An 18116-nucleotide genomic window follows, 5' to 3' on the forward strand; every position below is an offset into this window, starting at 1 on the left:
GACAAACAGACCCAAACACACCATCAGTCTTACTTTGTTCAAACCGGCGCTGGCAGATACTGAAGCTGGAATGAATTACACTCTATTGTTTCTGTGCTGTCGCTCAGTGAATCACACACACTTGTATTGTTTTCTTACTCAAACTCCAGGACCCAGAGACCACTTTATCTGATTTAAAAGACACGTGTAAGGACCACCGGAAAACGTGCTTTACATCAATAATTTAACCCTCCTGAGCAACTGTCTGTTTTCAGAGTGGAGATCAGTAAAGATTTGTTAACTGGGAATTATTATATTTTATCGGTTCATCCGTTTAGGAAACATTTACTGCAGATTAATAACTTTATAACATCTATTTATTTTAGGACAGTTTTTAAATATTTTTACCTGAATTGATTGGTACAGCCCACATACTCACAAATGCATTTAAAACTTTTAAGATTTAATAAAATTTGACTACTTCTGACTGCATAATTACAAAATAAAATAAAAACTTAAATAAACTTAAATAAAAAATATGCAGACCTTTTTTTTTTTAATACAAAAGGTAAGTACTGTGAAAAATTCACAAAAAGTAAAAAATATTTTTTTAAAAACCCCAAACAGGATTAAAAGCACTGAAGTGTAATTGATGTAAACAGACATTAAAGTAAATATTTATTCCTTTATTAATAATTAATGTGGCACTATATTTTGATTATTAATAATAATAATAATAATAATAATAATAATAATTTAACCATGACTAATCAGATTTTCCCTCTCAGAGACATTGAATATCTTTGTTTAAACCTAAAATATTCAACTGGAATTATTTGCTATTGCCATTAATTTTATTTTATTTGTGAAAAACGCTGCTCTAGATGTAAATTAGTTGTTAAAGGGGTGATGCTGTCATTTATAGTTATAATACATTTACTGTGGAAGTTTCTGTTTGGCATTGGATTTTCTTATAGATTTTTTTTTAACTTGTTAATTAAAACAGGCATTCACTATTGAGCAGTTATTGATGTGGTATAGTAACTGTGGATTAAAAATGTGAGGGACGTTTATCTGTTTACATTTTATACACATCGTCTTTCTGACTACAATAAAACAGCATCCCAAGCTTTCCGTCAAAGATATTTTTAGTCGTAATTACAAATAATGGTTAAAAAAAGACCCCTCATCAGTACATGACACCCCATCCTCAGCATGACTGGATGAAAGCATGGATGGACCAATATTGGAATACTGGAAAGTTTTAATGTACTGGTACTTTTTTCATGTTGTGCTTCTTCCTACTTTTATGTATTGAATGTAAATGTTGTACTATATGTTGTGTTCCTTAAATGCTGTTTTAAAATTTTAAATATTCATTATTTTGCTGTGAGACGGCGCAGTGCGTAATAGTAATAGATAAATGTTTGAAAAGAAAAAGTAGGGTCCTGGAGAACATTCTGACCCAGATGAAGGCCCTAGCATGAGCAGTGCTAGTACTAGTAGTGCATGGGTAGTGGTCAGAAGAAAGCAAAAAAGGTATACTAGGGACAAACTGAACCAAATTCCGCTATGCCATGTGTACAGGGAAAAATTATCAATTTGCTTTTTGTGACATTTTTGTTTGGTGGTGTGCCGTGTGATTTTTCTAATGTGAAATATGTGCCGTGGCTCCAAAAGGTTGGGAAACACTGGTTTAGATATACGTGTTTCACCACTTAAATTCTTGTACAGCCACTTTTCAGGTAATAGGTTTCCGGAACTGGACAATGGAAAAAATCTGTGGAAATCTGTGGGGTTTTTAACATTATAGGTTTCCCACTTTAAATCACTACATTGTAAGGTTTGTGATAAACAGAAACAGGACCGTTAGTATTCCCCAGTCTGTCATTTATCTTGGAGGTTTGAGGGTTAAATCTGATGGGTTTCTACTGCAGAAACAGGAAAGAAAGTTGCACAAGATTGTAATGTTTCCTTGTCCAAATGTGCATGTTGATTGAAATATGCACATACGTGGAGTACCATCTACTGTATTCTTCATGTTTTTTTTATTAGTTTTAGGAGATGTTAATAATTGATCGATGTTTTCAAATCTTTATCATTCAAAAAGAGTGTGCGTTTCCATCTGTAAATGCTTCACCACATCCCTGTAAGGTTTAAAGACGCAGTCGATGTGTCACAGTACAGATCGAATGAGGCTGATTTGAGTTCCTCCCTAGGCGTCTACGAACGAAGCCTCCCAATAACAGACAATAGGACTTAGTCACAGGGAGCAGCTTTTGTTAGCAGACTGTGAGGTGTCGGAGGCCAACGCTGCTGCTCTGACTCTGATACCGGTCATAGCTTTTAAAGGAAACAATGAAAACACTTCTGTGAATGATGCAATCTTTTTCTGATATCTTGTTGCTTTCAGCTGAGACAGGAAAAAGCTACTTTTTTTTTGGAATTTCAATGTACCGTGATTATAACAAGGGTCCTAATGTACCCAAATCTGGTCAAATCAGGTCAGCCAAGCTGATGTATAAACATATATAGCTCATTAACATGCTTTAGTAAACGATGGATGTCCCAGCTCTTCATTAAGTACTGGAAAAGCTTGATGAAGATCCTCTTTGTAACATCAAGTGAAGCAGTACAATTAAAAGAGACTTTTTCATAAAAGTGAGAGTGGAGTAGAGGAGGAGATGGACTGATGTGTTGACCCCAGTGCAGTGTCTTCATCAGCAGTGATGAAGACACTGCACTGATCTGTTGTGGCGACGAAAGAGCTGATTGTGAAGGTTAAGCTGTTGATTTACTGGATGATTTACTATATTCCTATCCGCATGTATGGTATGGTGATGAGATGTAGGTAGAGACTAAAAGAATAATGTCACAGACACAAGCGTCAGAAAGAATAAGCTTCCTCTGAACAGAGTTCAGCCTTAGAGACAGGAGGAGCTCTTTGTTTTAGGAGGGGCTCAGAGTAGAGCTGCTACTCCTCCACATTAAAAAGAGCCAGATATGGTGGTTTGAGAATCAGATGGATTCTTTCAGGATGCCTCCTCAGTGAGGTGTTTTAGGCATGTCCACACAGGACACACAAGACACTCTGGAGAGATTATGTATCTGCTCAGTACCCATCTTTCAGATGGGTACTGAGCAGATACACAGTGGGTACACAGTGGGGCTGAATAAACACATTGACTCAGAATTTAAAACCAGGACACAGCTTTGGCTGCAGGCCTCTCTGTTTATTAATTATACTTCGGACTGGCATTGACTGATGAGGACTTCCCAGAACCACCAGCAGTTCCAGTCAGGGATTTCATAATTTACGTTTGTCCAGATTATCGAAATACATAATAATAAACTGAGTAAAGATAATGTGAGTAATAATATAAATATTAACCTTATACAATTTACATTATCATTTCTTTCACATTAAAGGTAGATTTACTTTTTATTTCTGGCATAAAACATTTTCAGGGAATGACACATTTTAAATACACACAAGAAAAACAATATACATTTTCTTAAGTGCATTTACAAAATGTCTTATCTGTAGGATTCATATTATATGTTTTCATATTTTTAAATCTTCTACCAGCTCTTTTAACTTTATTTCTGATTGCCTAATGTGTCTGTGGCACTGAGACAATTGGTTCAATATCCGAATATCTAGAGTTTAATTTTTAAGGAAGAAATGGGGTATTAGTTTGGGTTTTTCTTTAAATAACTGTGTACAAATGTGGCCTATTAATACGTTCTAGTTTCTGGGCCACAGTAGAGCTCTATGACACAAAGGAATCAGATATATCAGGGTGTGGATGCACACAGTACTTATGAGGATGACTTCATCATTGTTGTTGTTGGTCATTTCTTGGGATTTGTTGACAATGGAAACTGTATACATATATATAACAGTACAGGAAAGGGACAGGCAGAGAAATGAAAAAGTACAGAATAAAGAAAGGAAGGAAGTAAAGTTTTAAGTGACTGGGTGAGAGCGCCACTGAATAAGTGAGCCAGTGACAGAGAGAGAGAAAGAGAGAGCATTAGCTGCAGAGAGAGTGAGAAGGCGGACGAGTGAACAGCTACCGCTGAGAGGATTACACGATTCAGAGCTCTACACGGTCTAAACTGCAGACTAAACTTTTCCTGTATGATTTTCTGGGAACAGAACTAAATCCAGCCTCTTTTTGAACTCTTTTGTTTGGGGTCTGATGGTTCGGCTCTCAACCTCAAGCCCTCCCGGAGCGGTGTGTTTAAAAGCTCTGGTCAAAGCCAACTTGTCTTTATGAACACTGCCAGCACCGAGTCTGACTGGATATTTTGCCTCTGGCAGTACTCTTGTGGCACCAGGCCTTTTTAGAGCTGTTACGTCAACTCTTTGAGGCTACTTTACAGCTATTAGGCTTTTAGTTGAACGGCTACTATTACCAGGGGTTTTAAGGGGACTATCCTTGTCTTTCTGTACCTGTGCCACCACCAGAATTGTGCTTGGAACTCCACTGATAGCACTTTCTTTCTGGTTTCCCAGCTTGTATCAGTCATTGCTTCAGTGCTAGAACAGCAAGCTGAATTGTTCCTGGACTTTGTGTCTATACTAGAAAACAGTACCAAACTCTCTTTAGTGTCACTCTGGACCCTCTGCTGTTTTCTACCAGTCTGAAAATCTTTATGGACGCTCTCTTGGTACTGGGAATAGTCCAGATTGTGTGCTTGGCTTTGGGGTGAGCAGTATGGTGGCGGGGCAGGGGCCCCTTAGCCTGCTGGTACAGCGGTTTAACTCTGGATGCTCAGTGGCAAACAGCAGCATGGGAAAAGAGGTTGAGGTAAGATGAAACATTTACTCTTCTGTGCAGCCTGATTGGATTCAGTTGTGTTAATTTTGTGAGATAAATTAGATTCTTTTGTTTGTGTGTGTTTTGTTTTCATCAGTCAAATGTATTAATTTTTTCTTGATTTGGTAGCATTTAGCATTTGTAATTTTCACAAATGAAAAAAATCTTGGCAATGAAGCTGGTGACAAAACTGCAGTTCCTCTATTGGCCACTTGAGGCTGACTTCAAACTGAGTTAATCCCCATAGACTGTCATATTAGAGTCCCAACGTTACAGCAGAAATAAACATAAAGAAAATAAGCCCAGCATAAAAGACATTTTACGTCATTTCCACCTTCACGCACTGCACAGGGGGTTAATTTTTTAAACTAGACCATTTACGTTTTTCTAATGGTATTAAGTTACCATAGCTCGCTGCTAGGCCTCATCTCCTCTAACCGAAGTCAATGAACAGGGCGCTTTAACCTTGTTTGAGCTGTTGCTTATTTGAGTGCATTGAATATCTGATGGTACAATAATGATAAAATAATAGGGTTTGATGTGGAGTTGATTGCATTAACACAGTGTTTTATTCATGTGTTACTTTGCGGTAGTTACCAGGTGTCTGTGTTTTTGAAACACCTTCACTTTCATACTAACCAGTCTAATTTATTACCAGACATGCTCACATATAGTCTCTCCCCCCCCCCCCTCCCCCTCCCCCCAACCAATAGGTGACATCAGTTTTCTTATCAACACAGTATATGTTAAATATGATGTATTTATCACTTTATTTATATTCACATATGTACTTATCTGTACAGTAATTAATTAGAAATATACAGAATCTGATCTAGTAACTTGTATTCTGGTTTTATATGATGTAATCTGATTGGGCCTACTTTACTCTATTACATGACTGATGTGAATCAATCAAATGTGATCTAATCTGATGTTATATGGTCTAATTCAACAAACTAATATCAAAATCAGCACAACTAGTTACATTTAATGTCATTTACTTTAAACTAAAAAGACTGAACAAGAAACGAGAAGTGAAACTATGATGACCAACACCTCAAAAATGTTCTTTTTAGTAATTTTAATTTCCTGAAAGTCTGGGGCCATGCTAGGTATCACTAAAGACCTATAAAAATGCAATTTGAATCCCTGAACTGCAACGTTTGTTTAGTCGTTTAATTTACAATGGACTTTATATCAAACGACTGAACAAACGTTGCAGTTCAATGATTCAAACTGCAGACCGGAGTCAACCTGCTGTGAACTTGCTGTAATTAAATAACCAGCCAGTTGCTGACGAGCTGTATTGAATTGATTGCTGTCAGTTCGAATCAGCTGAAGCACCATCATCCACAGAAAACCCATTACAGTTTGTCCAATGGAAAGTTCTTGAGCATGAAGCAAATAAGCAGATAGTTTATGATCCAAACTGAACCCGAAATCTGTAACAAAACAAAACAAAACAAAACAAACAAACAAAAAAAACAGCTGCAATGCATCTACGCTGATAACTTTCACCAGGAAATGACACTGACTTTATTTCCATGTGATTTGACTGTGTATTTTAGAGACTCATCACTGACTCATCATTTTTTGAGAAGTTGCTGAAAACTGTGGAAATTCTATTTCCAGATTTGGGGGGTGAACTTAAATCGAAAGGTGAAGGAAAAAAGAAAATTATCTCAGAAGTTGGTTTATTTTTAGGCAGCTGGTTCCTGACTGTGAGAGCTGATGGTTCCTGTGTTCCAGTAGGTCAGCTGACAGTGAGCTGCCGGGCAGAGCTGCACACACACAGACACACAAACACGCTGATTTACTGTAAGTCTCCATTCAGTGCAGATAACCCAGAGGCAGTTTCACACTAAGAGATGTACCCTTTCCACTGCAGAAACTCCAGGTGCACACCAGGTGTCCCTATTGTTTACAAGATACCGTCCTAATCAGGGCTTTGAGTCTGTCTGTTTACAGACTCAGATCCATCAGACTCACTACTACGACTACAAATAACCAACTGAAATAGTACCTAGTCTTTAACAAGCCTTTTTAGGCTTAAATGTATTTTTAATTAAACAATCAGCTACCACTTGCAACATATTAAATCTTATTTTCGAGATCCAGCTTGGGTCAAGCTGCTGCTTCTGACAAAAACTGAAAATGGAGCGGTTGCATCTCAATGCATGTGCCATAGAAAAATATTTTTGGGAGATTTAACATGTTGAAATACATTAAATCTGATATTTTCCACACTTAAAACATTAAGCATAAAGTATGAATGCTGGGGTGACATCCCTATGTAGATAACTTTGCTTATTATTATTAACTGTGTGGATTGTTATTAAACGAGCTGTGATGCTGATTCTGCTTTACACTCAACTTTCGGCAGTTTGTTGTAACAAAATACAGCCACAAAGATGACTTTTTCCAGTTAATTTGCAGTAAATATAAACATTAAATAACCATTATGTTCATCAAAACTTAAAATTAAGCAAAAGCATTTTGACCGTAAAGTTTATTCTGAGCATATAAAACACTGTTTGGGATGAATGAGACTAAAAACTCTCCAACAATTGAAGGACTCGACATGGTTGTTGTTTGTTTTGTGTCCCTGTATCACAGATATTGCATTGCTGATTTGGATTGGTGTTTTTTTGTCAGCATCTAGCCCTCTCCAGCAGTTTTCCAATGCATTTAAGTACCTGTAGGAGTACTTTTTTCAGCCAATAAAGAGAACAAATGCAGTTGAATTTTAAATAATTTCACTCCACGCGGTGTCGAAATTTGGAGGCATCATGACAAGAAAAGCAGCCCATCACATTTTATTTTAAACCATTTTAATTCCATTTTTTTACCACCTCGAAAGAGGTTGGGTTGGGTTTTGAAGGGAAAGGGAAGAGATGGATAAAGGGAAAAAGATAATAATAAGATTTAAACACAAGGGGAGTGAAAAGAGGAAGGTAGAGGAAAAAAGGTCAGTGAATCATGGGAACTTCCCCAGAAATCTGAGCCAATAACCTAATAAAGGGATGGTTATAATGCGGTTTTTGGTAGTCCTGCAGCGCCTTTTCACTTTGCTCACATATGAAAACACATACATGTTTGTTCATTTATCATTATGAAGTGATAATTTTACTCTTTTTATCTTCATTATGTCACTGCATATAACGAGATTGCAAAAACGGCTGTTTGTAAACACCAAATAATTGAATAATAAATACATATATTCGTCTTTGTCTTAATCAACGAATATACAGCTTGCAAAGTAATCAATAACAGGCACTATTAGTGTCATTCTTCAATGAAAATTTATTTAAAGATATGTATGAAAACCTATTCCATTGATTCCAAAGTGTCACTGCACTAAAAATTGTTTTTCATTTTTTTTATTTACAAACAACAATCTACATGTAATCTCAATAATGTAGACCTAACATGGATGTAATGTCCACATTCGCTTTGAGATCAGCTGCTACACGTAATAATTGAATTTGAATTTGTAGGGATTTCAGTGTGATAAAAATAATTGGCTAAAGCAAAATCCATGTAAAATTTAAGTTTTACATGAAACCACAACAGCCTCTTGTCTCCATGATCATCCAGTCTCACACAGTGACCATAACAACAGTCCTGTTTAGTGTGTGCGTGACATAAGTTAGTGAAACATGACTGCGTGTGTGATAAAGTCTGGTACTGAGGGAAAGACTTTGAGTCATGCTATTGTTTAATATGTCAACAAACCAGAGTCGGCTTTCCCACAATCAACTAGAACATTTGCACACAAAGAAACCTCTGACTGGCTGATATAAAACAAGAAAAATGTCTGCTGGTATTGATGTTTGGTTGATTAATTGATGTCCTTGTTAACCCTTTGAGTCGTTTGTATCCCAGGTGTGTTGATTTTGTGAGATAATGTAACTATGTGGCTCTGCTCACCCCTTCCAGGAGCCCAGCACCAAGCGCAGTAAGCCTCTATCCCGGGTAACGTCTCTGGCCAGCCTGCTGCCCCCCGTCAAGACAACGCCGCTGAAGAGGATTGGCCAGACACTGCAGGTAGACCAACAATCACGTCTTCAGTTTTTTTTAGTATTAGGTTATTTAAGATGGGAAATGAGAGTGGCTCTTATCCTGCTTCCCATTTTAATTATTAGGACATTGTCAGGTTTGATGAAATTAGATCAGAGATCTCGTGCGGGGGCAGCTATGAATACTACAGTTTAGAGTAGAAAATAGCAGTGAAGTGAGTGTGGAAGTGCCTTAAAACTGCATTCTTTCTAATGGCAAAAAGACGTCTGGTTATACAGAAATCTCTGAAGATATCGCCGCCTTATGAATGTGCAGCCAGATCCTGTCCGATTTCAAAACACAAAAATGGCAACACCCAAAACACTCAGCTTGACTTCAATAGCAGGTGACATTACAGTATACTGGCACCTATGCTGAGGGAGTGGAGGGAGGTCATAATTCAAAAAACTGTTTTATAGTCAAATAATATTATTTAATAATATCATTTATGGGGAAAATTGATGATTGATGAGTTTTTACTTCCAGAATCAGGGATGGCAACAAAAGTTTTAGGGTACAGAATAGTACAATTTAACAAACAGAAATAAGTTCTAATATATATTTAAACCATCTTCTGTTTCTGCAGCGCACCATCAGTCTTCGTAATGAGGGCCGTGCAGAGAGAGCTGCTCCTCCTCCTCCTTCCTCCTCGACAACAAAGACACGTGTTATCTCAGCGACACTCTCAAACCCTTCGTCCTCCATGACTGCCCCGAGGGTTTCAACTGCAGCTGCTCCGGCCTCCAAGCGTCGGGACAGCAAGCTGTGGAGCGAGACATTTGACGTCCGACTGGGAGCGGCACAACCTCTGAGCCCCAAAGAGATAAAACGACAAGAGGTGAAAATCAGTGAATTTTTATCAGTTTATTTCTTATTTCAAAGTATTCAGGTACATTATTTCATTTCATTATTATAATTTAAATACTAGAATATAGTCTCAAGAATGATCAGCAGAATAGAATAGCTCCTTTTTGTCACTGTACATGTACAACAAAATTGTGGAAACACTGCCAAACAACAATGATGAATGAACTTTTTTGGCCTGATAATAGACTGTATGTATAAAAAATGGAAGTAGCCAATGTTGCCACCCATTTGTTTTTGGACTCCACATTTAATCACCTCCTGACACAGAGAGCTGCTAATTAGTGATAAAACTAGAAAAAGAAAAAAGAGAATGTCACCCATCAAAATGAAGCACAGCATCGTGGACCAGCTGTACAGGCACCAACACCAGAAATGAGTCCAGTTTGACTCAAAAAGCGGCTGACTGCAGCTGTGTTGGCATTCCTGTCAATTAAAGGGCCTCATACCTAACCTCACCATAGAGCCGTTATAAAGGGGGAAATATCCATAGATTCTAAAGCTGTTTATATACCACACTGTAAACATGTTTGTTTCTGCTGTAAATTGGGCATTTTAACATGGGAGTCAATGGGGCTGACTCACTTTCTAAGTCAGCCTCAAGTGGCCACTCCAGGAACTGCATGTTCATTTTTCAGCCACTGAACCAAACTAACACTAAAGTCAATCTGTAGCATTGAGTTCTCAGAGTAATTGTTCTTCCTTTGCAGGCTATATTTGAGCTGGCTCAGGGCGAGCAAGATTTGGTGGAGGATCTGAAGTTGGCCAAGAAGGTGAAGTAACTTGTTTATTTATATTTCAATGAAGAACTTGCCTTCAGTGTCAGTATAGTCACCTGTGTTTTTTTTATGTGTGTGCTGTAGGCCTACCACGACCCAATGCTCAAGCTATCCATCATGACCGAGCAAGAACTGAACCAGATCTTTGGTACTCTGGAATCACTTATACCTCTGCATGAAGGTAGGAAAATATTTTAATTACTATTATTTACATTATCGTTTCACAAGAATCTTTTGCAGTCATTTGCATGATCTTTATGTAGCCATACAGATGAATGACATATATGTAACAACCTTAATGCTCTGTGTATAAAAACAATCTATAATGGATGTTTGATAATTCATTGCTTTCTTAACTAAAATTAAACCGAGCCTCATTAGCGTTCAGGTGGAGGAGTCGTGGCAGTTAAAGTAAAACAATTAGTGATTTAGGCTGGCCACGTTTTTCTTTTTTTCTTTTTTTTTTCTTTTCGGTCAATAAATCTTTATATACATTTACATATTGTCATGTTAGGCTGTGTGCAGGCAGGCAGGAAAAAAGGACCCAAAATGCAGGACTCTCAAAGACAGGACTGGAACTCAAAACGCAGCTTTATTGCCAGAAAAAACTCTTAATAAATTAAACTCACCAAAACAAAACTCTGAATGGAGAAACTAGGGACTGACATGGAACAGGCGCTTGAGCCAGAACACACAGCTTACAGAGGGTACGACATGACAAAGGCAAACACAGGGCTTAAATACACAGTGGAGTAATCAGGAAATGGAAAACAGGAGGGAGACACAGCTGGGAGAAATTAAGGCTAACGAGACAGGGGGAAGTAAAAGTGAATACACTGACATAGGACTGGGACTATCAAAATAAAACAGGAAACAAGAAACAATTTACAAAGACGCGGACTTGACAAAGAGAGACAGCCTGAAAGAATATAACCCTTAATACAAACCAAAACATAACTCAAAGAGCTGGGTCAAAATGACCCAGACCCGTGACACATATTTACACTTCTACAATATTAGAGTTTAAGTCTAAATTTCATTTTGTGGAGTTTTCCTTTCTCGGTATTACTTGATGCCCTTAAAGCATCCATTATTCTCACTCTGACGTCTCTTTTCATAAATTTTAACTTTTCTGTCTTACCTCAGATTTGCTGAGTCACCTCCGAGATGCCAGAAAACCTGACGGGTCCACAGAACATGTAGGAGATATTTTAACTGATTGGGTGAGTGTTTTTCTAACCAACAGGCAGCAGAATCCATATATTAGCGCTTAACCAAGTATTTATCAGAGTGTTTGTCTTTGTGTCGCTGTAGCTGCCCTGCCTCTCTGCCTACACGCCATACTGCAGTAACCAGGTCAAAGCCAAGGCTTTGTTGGACCAGAAGAAGCAAGATCGGCGAGTCCAGGACTTCTTGCAGCGTTGTCTCCAGTCACCTTTTAGCAGGAAGCTGGACCTGTGGAACTTCCTGGACATCCCCCGCAGCCGGCTGGTGAAATACCCGCTGCTGCTCAGAGAGATCCTCAAGCACACAGCCAACGACCACCCGGATCGACAGCACCTGGACGAAGCGGTGAGGAAAACTAAGATTGCAATACTTTATCAGTTTGGGTCACCAGATAAAGCCTTTAAAAAGACTAATACTCATGACTGTTACATAAACTTGCTTAGTGCAGACATGTCTCAAGACGCACCTTCATCCCAAAGACAGTCGAGGGACAGTAAGGCAATAGACAAAGATGCAGACAGAGAAAATCCTGGCTGCCTCTTCAATGTTGGCAGAAGATTGAGAGCTGTAGAAGTCCATGACTGCCCAACCATCCATCAAATCAGCTGACCACAAATGTCAGATGAGATAACAGTGTGTTTGTGTGTCTGCCCCACAGATGCTGATGGTTCAAAGCGTGGTGGCGGACATCAACAGGCAGACAGGAGAGTCGGAGTGTCAATATTACAAAGATCGTCTGGTGTACACAGAGGACGGACAAAGGGACGAACTCATCGACCGCTCCAAGACCCTCAGTTGCCATGGAGAGCTGAAGAACAACAGAGGACTCGTCAGTACAATTCTACAACTTTATCATCCTCCCTTCCCCATTTATCCATTCATTAATTTATCCAAAGGTCAAAATGGACCTCAAAGTTTTAGATATTTAAATCGTTGTATGTAAAAGTAATCCTTGTGAATGGGAAGCTCAGGCTTCAGGCTGCTCTGCTGTTTAATTGCACCTGATGAGGTGTTGATGAAGACATGCCTGAAGCCTATTGTAGTCCCACTGCAAGGTATACAGCAGGGGGGTTCAGAGGGGCGTAACATAGTTTCAGATGGGTTTTTTAGTCTTGGGTCTTTATGATGTCATAGAGAGGATTGTTGCCATGGCTAAAATATTCACAACAACACTGATTAAATCCAATCAATAAAACATGTTTATTTTCAACTTACTCTTGAAATCAGTGATATGCATTATATGAATTTTCATGACATATGTGAGGTTTTTAAAGGTGATTCCTTAATTTGATTAATTTTAATGCTATACAGAAATGCTTCTAATACTTTCATAACATTACCATTTTATGACCAAAATCACTCATAAATATCATCCAAATATTTTATTGGTATCTCTAGAGGAAAAAATTAAAACCTGTACTCTGTCTGATTCTCTCTTTCTAGAAGCTCCACGTGTTCCTTTTCCAGGACGTCCTGGTCATCGCCAGATCCATGTCGTCAAACGACCAGCCAGTCAGCTATCAGCTCTGCCGCCAGCCAATCCCCATTCGTCAGCTGGACTTGGAAGACCTATCAGATGGAGAGATAAGAGTAGGCGGATCCATCAGAGGGGCCTTCAGCAACAATGAACGAAGTCAGTACTGGACAAAATCTCACAGACTACAAACACAGATATTTAAATCAGTGTCAGGTGTGCTGCATGCTGAGGATGTCTTTGTGACCAAAGTTAAGGTTACAAAAGTGTTTTTTGTAGTTCTGTGTGGTAGAAACGAAATGCGTCATATTCCGCACTCACCACATGAACTAGTATGCTGATTGTAAGCAAGTATTTAATGTTGGACCTCAATGATCTTGTCCTGAACACAGTGGACGTCCCTGTAGCCAAAAGACTGAATGTCTAGTGTAGTGACTGAAACCAGAGGAGCCTGTTGTAGCACTAGATTTATATGAGTGATTCCAAGATTTTTTAAACTGCCCATTCTGGGAAGGTGTGGTCCAGGTTATTTTTTGTAGCTACACTTTATGGGTGTCCCTGAATGTGCCACATGCAAACAATCGCGAAGTTACAATTTTGATAAGAGGTGTGTCATTTGTCAAATGACTCCAGAGACAGAAAAATGCATTAAATTATATTAAAACATGCTGGTAGAGCTGTCCATGTGATAATCAGTGGGTGTATAAAATCAGAGTGATTAAATTTTGTATTATGTTGGATTTTTTGACCTGCGTTACCGTTTCGCCTGCTTTTAAAGGGCTGTTTAGGAGTTAAGTCCAATTTTTAGGTTTAAAGTTATTGTTAGGGTTCTGAACTTAGTAGTGACGATAAAAATGATAGATGCATTGACGTACCATCAAACCATGATGTTCAGGTTGTGATCTAATGATATGGTATATCAAGGAAAACTAAGAGACTTTGTGCTGTGCTATAAAGGTTGTGCACAGCTCACTTTTGCTTTAGTAAATATACACCTTTATTGGTCATTTGTTTGATTTTGTTTTTATTTCTGATAATAATTTAGCAACAATGTTTACATATCAGTTTATTCTGTTTATTATAGGATTTTTATCAAATTCCAGCTTATGTTCACCACCTCTGTCTCCTGTTTCTTCTTCCTCATTTTCTCCTCCACACAGCAAAGAACTTCTTCCGGGTTTCATACCGTACTGGAGGCCAACTGCAGAGCCACTGCTTTCAGGCTAGTGACGCCTTCAACAAACAGCAGTGGATCAACTGCATTAGACAAGCCAAAGAAGCTGCAGCACTGACTGGAGACCAGCTGCCACAGACGGGACAACGTCCAGAGACGGGGGTCAATGAACAACCAGGGCCACCTGTTGAAACAGGGCAGAGTTTGTGCAATGACTCGGAGCCTGGGAATGAAAAAGGGCTGTGGGGGGTGAAAGGACAGGGCTTGGAGGGAGAGGCAGGTCTGCATGGACAGCAAGAGCTTGGACTGAGGGATGGAGATGGGCTGGGTTTAACTCAAGAGACAATGACGGGGAAGGAGATGGAGGCAGATTTGGGTTTGCATGGCAAGTCAGAGATGGACAGAGCACTACAGCTTGTGATCAGTGAAGCGAAGACAGGTGTGGAGATGGAGGGAAATCAGGGTGTTGGTGTGGAGATGGGAGCTGAACCAGGAGCCACTGCAGACTTTAAGGTGGATGAAGAGGGACAGACTCTCAGCAGATGTGAAGATGCAGTCTCCATTTCCCTCCTCTCCTCTTCTATTCCCAAACAAGTGGAGGATGAGGTGATGGAGGAGGAGCGGAGCAGTGCTGCAGAGGAAAGAGAGGATTGTATGGACACTGGCGAGATGGACTCACTGCAGTGCCACAGGTGCTGATAGGACAGCACGTATCAGGACTGGAACTAAACTCAACCAAATGTGGTATTTAGTAATGATGTAACTAACAAAAAGCCAAATGAAACGTATATGAACAAACTTCTTGGGGGAAGACCAACCGGTGCTCACTGCTCACAGACATACTGCTCAGAATTGAGGCTGAAGGTGGTAAATGCTTGTACTGTGATATGTATGTAAGATGTTAAGTCCAGGAGATATGGTGAAGTAACAAAAATGTGCTCCAGATGAAATAAAGACTCAGAAAAGGCCAAATTCAAACAAGATTCAAACAACATTAAATAAAGAAGACAACTGGCCACTGTATCTGATGAGAACAGAGATAAGATGACAGCAAACATTACACATTTAGAAATAAGCATATCTCAAGGATATGAGTCAGGAGGATACACACTTATTCTCCACATCGGAGTAAACAGTCACTCCCTAGCAATGTAAAAACACTGTTAGGCAGGCAGTGGGACACTCCTCTCCCTTAGGTTAAGTACTCCCAGGACAGTCTCACTGCTGCACCCACTCTGGTTGACCCACGGATGCAAAATAAAACTCCCTATAAAAACCTTGGTGAATTTAGAGTTTTGACTGTTTAAGGAGAATTGAAAAAGTGAAATAGAGGAAATGATGTTAGCAGTTGCTAAATGGTGTGTGCACAGGTTGGTCATAAGACTGAGGATTGGAAGTAAGCATCTCCCATGCTGCTATCTGCTGTGTCCTAACTGCAGTTAGCCATGGATGTTGTTAAGAGGACTGGATACCACACCCTGTGGAAGTTGCTCACCAGGCACACACTGCTAAAAGACTGCTCAAAGGCCCTCCCTCACGGGCTTCCTTTCCAGCTCCCCCCTGGCTCCATCATAGCTAACATTAACTCACATTTTGTACTGGACCCGCCTTTGAAGAAATAAATCCTGTTCCAACCACCCCTTGCCAGCAGCAGAGCTCAACAGTCTTTATAGTGGTGACGAGGCTGAGAACACTACTTTCACCGAATAACAACAAAACGTATGTCTCCATTCACTGTAGAAATCGTCAGTTATTTGGTCACTCTTATGTTTGGGTTTATGGGGGTTGCTCCTGGACAGGCTTCTCCTGGATAGGCTACTGCTCACCTCACTGGTCCTGTGAGGTGAGCAGTAGTGAAAAACAGGAAACTGGGAAATGTGAAAACACTCTTAATTGTGCCATCATCTCATGTATTTTTGCTCATTATTATATTTTACATACCAATTCTGTTGTATAGATTGGTGGAGACACAGACTGTAGTAAGTAAGTCTGCAGAATGCCATCATTTCAGTCACCAAAACTAAAGCAGAGATGTCTTGGATGGTTTGTACCAAACAGGAAATTACAGTATTCTTAGTTAATTCCTTTAAAAGCAAAGCAACAAATCCCCTACTTTGAGCCCAAAAGTCCCCCCCTCCCCCCGTTGAGTTGTTATGGAGGGCAAGAAACTATTCAATGAAGCCAGAACATTAATTGTACCAGGCTGTAAATATGTGGTTGCTGCAAAGTTGGGCATTTTTGCATGGGGAGTCTATGGGGATTGATTTCCTTTTGGAGCTAGCCCCAAGCGGCCATCAGAGGAACTGCAGTTATTGGCATTTGTACATCGGCTTCATTTTTCAGCTCTGCAGGGCGTCACTTGGTTTTCATCTCCTGTTTTAGTTTTCTTGTCAGATGTGGGATCGCTTCCTCCTCTGCTGCTGTGTTTCAAAAACTTTTTAAAGCATGTCTGAAAACACTGGAGAGAACTCAGCTGTACATTCACTTTTAATGAGTTAGCAGATTTTATTTATCTTCTGTGTTCTGTAGATTTACAGTTTTTATCATGTATCCCAACAATATTTTGTTAAACTGAAGTAGCAGCTGAAGCTGCTGCTAAGTGAAATGCTCTGTGTTCAACTCTGTATTAAAGAAGGAGCCTGTTGTACATGTACTGTATGTATATAAAGAATGTATATGAAGTATTTGTGTAATATGAATGAAGGAAAAAAAACAAACAAGTGCTACTGTTTGTTATATACGTGCTTACATATTACACACAGAATGATTGCTGTCAGCTCCGTCAATGTTAGCAAGGCTGAAGATGCTAATAATGACATTTACACTAAATTAAGGCTGCCATTTTTAAAAATGAATTACAGTACTGTGTAAAAGCTTTGAACCACCCTTCATTTTTCTATATATCTTGCTAGGGAAATAGGAAATAGGTGCAGCACTTTATTCAAACATGTAGAAGCGTACATGGAAATATAAGGCAAAAAAAAAAAAAACCCTGGAAAGTCAATATTTGGTATGAACACCTTTATTTTTTCTTAGGCAAGCTTTCTAATAATTTCTTTATGCAGTCTTCAGGAATAGTTTTCCATTCCTATTGAATGAAATTCAAAGCTCTCCTTTGGATGTTGGCTGCTTTTTGCTCCATTCTCATATTTTTGTAGATTAAGCCAAAAAAAAAAAAAAGGGACCAAATGGTGTATTTCTGCTTACTTGTTATATGTAGACAACACTGAGTTAGATGCATTTTTAGTGCTTGAATGTTTCATAGGTCAATGTGAAGTGGTTAAATAAACAGAGAAAAACATTCTTCTGAAAATGTTCAGGTACAAGGACTGGACTGAAAATTAGTGAAATAGCAGCAATTGTCCAAAAGGACTAATTTTTCACTTATTGGGAGCACAATGTAAATGAAATGAGAGGTGGCTCAAAACTTTTGCAAAGTCCTTATAAGAGAAGATTTGGACATCTCTGCTCAGAGAACACTAACTATTGTGCAAAAACGAACAAGGTGATTATAAGTTGAAGTATTATTGTGAGGAACAAAGCATCAATAAATTGTTTTAATAGAAAGCCTTTCATTGGATGGATGGTTACTGTTAGTTTAAAAAGAATTCCCTATCGCCTTGCACACACAGAAATGCAATCACTCAAATGCACAAAAGCTACAGTTACAACAAGCTATTCTGATTGCCTTCAAATCTTCCAAACCAGGGGTAAGTTAAAAAAAAAAATTACCT

The 18116-nt window shown here is 39.0% G+C and overlaps 1 protein-coding gene across 3 annotated transcripts in view; it reads left to right on the forward strand.

Moving 5' to 3' along the window:
- arhgef3 (Rho guanine nucleotide exchange factor (GEF) 3) overlaps window positions 1-18116 on the forward strand; it is a 37288-nt gene extending 19172 nt beyond the window's left edge. The window contains exons 1-10 of one of the 3 annotated variants that reach the window (XM_063473781.2): window positions 3845-4796; window positions 8745-8852; window positions 9451-9702; window positions 10439-10501; window positions 10592-10688; window positions 11654-11730; window positions 11822-12079; window positions 12393-12563; window positions 13178-13367; window positions 14369-18109. In XM_063473781.2, the coding sequence (XP_063329851.1) occupies window positions 4704-4796; window positions 8745-8852; window positions 9451-9702; window positions 10439-10501; window positions 10592-10688; window positions 11654-11730; window positions 11822-12079; window positions 12393-12563; window positions 13178-13367; window positions 14369-15081 (2022 nt within the window). In that variant the 5' untranslated portion in view covers window positions 3845-4703 and the 3' untranslated portion in view covers window positions 15082-18109. Of the gene's footprint in view, window positions 1-3844; window positions 4797-8744; window positions 8853-9450; window positions 9703-10438; window positions 10502-10591; window positions 10689-11653; window positions 11731-11821; window positions 12080-12392; window positions 12564-13177; window positions 13368-14368 lie in introns of those variants that run through there. The other 2 variants (XM_063473779.1, XM_063473780.1) reach the window with 2 other exon arrangements.

The sequence above is a fragment of the Pelmatolapia mariae genome, linkage group LG5 (assembly GCF_036321145.2).
Source record: "Pelmatolapia mariae isolate MD_Pm_ZW linkage group LG5, Pm_UMD_F_2, whole genome shotgun sequence".
Lineage (NCBI taxonomy): Eukaryota > Metazoa > Chordata > Actinopteri > Cichliformes > Cichlidae > Pelmatolapia > Pelmatolapia mariae.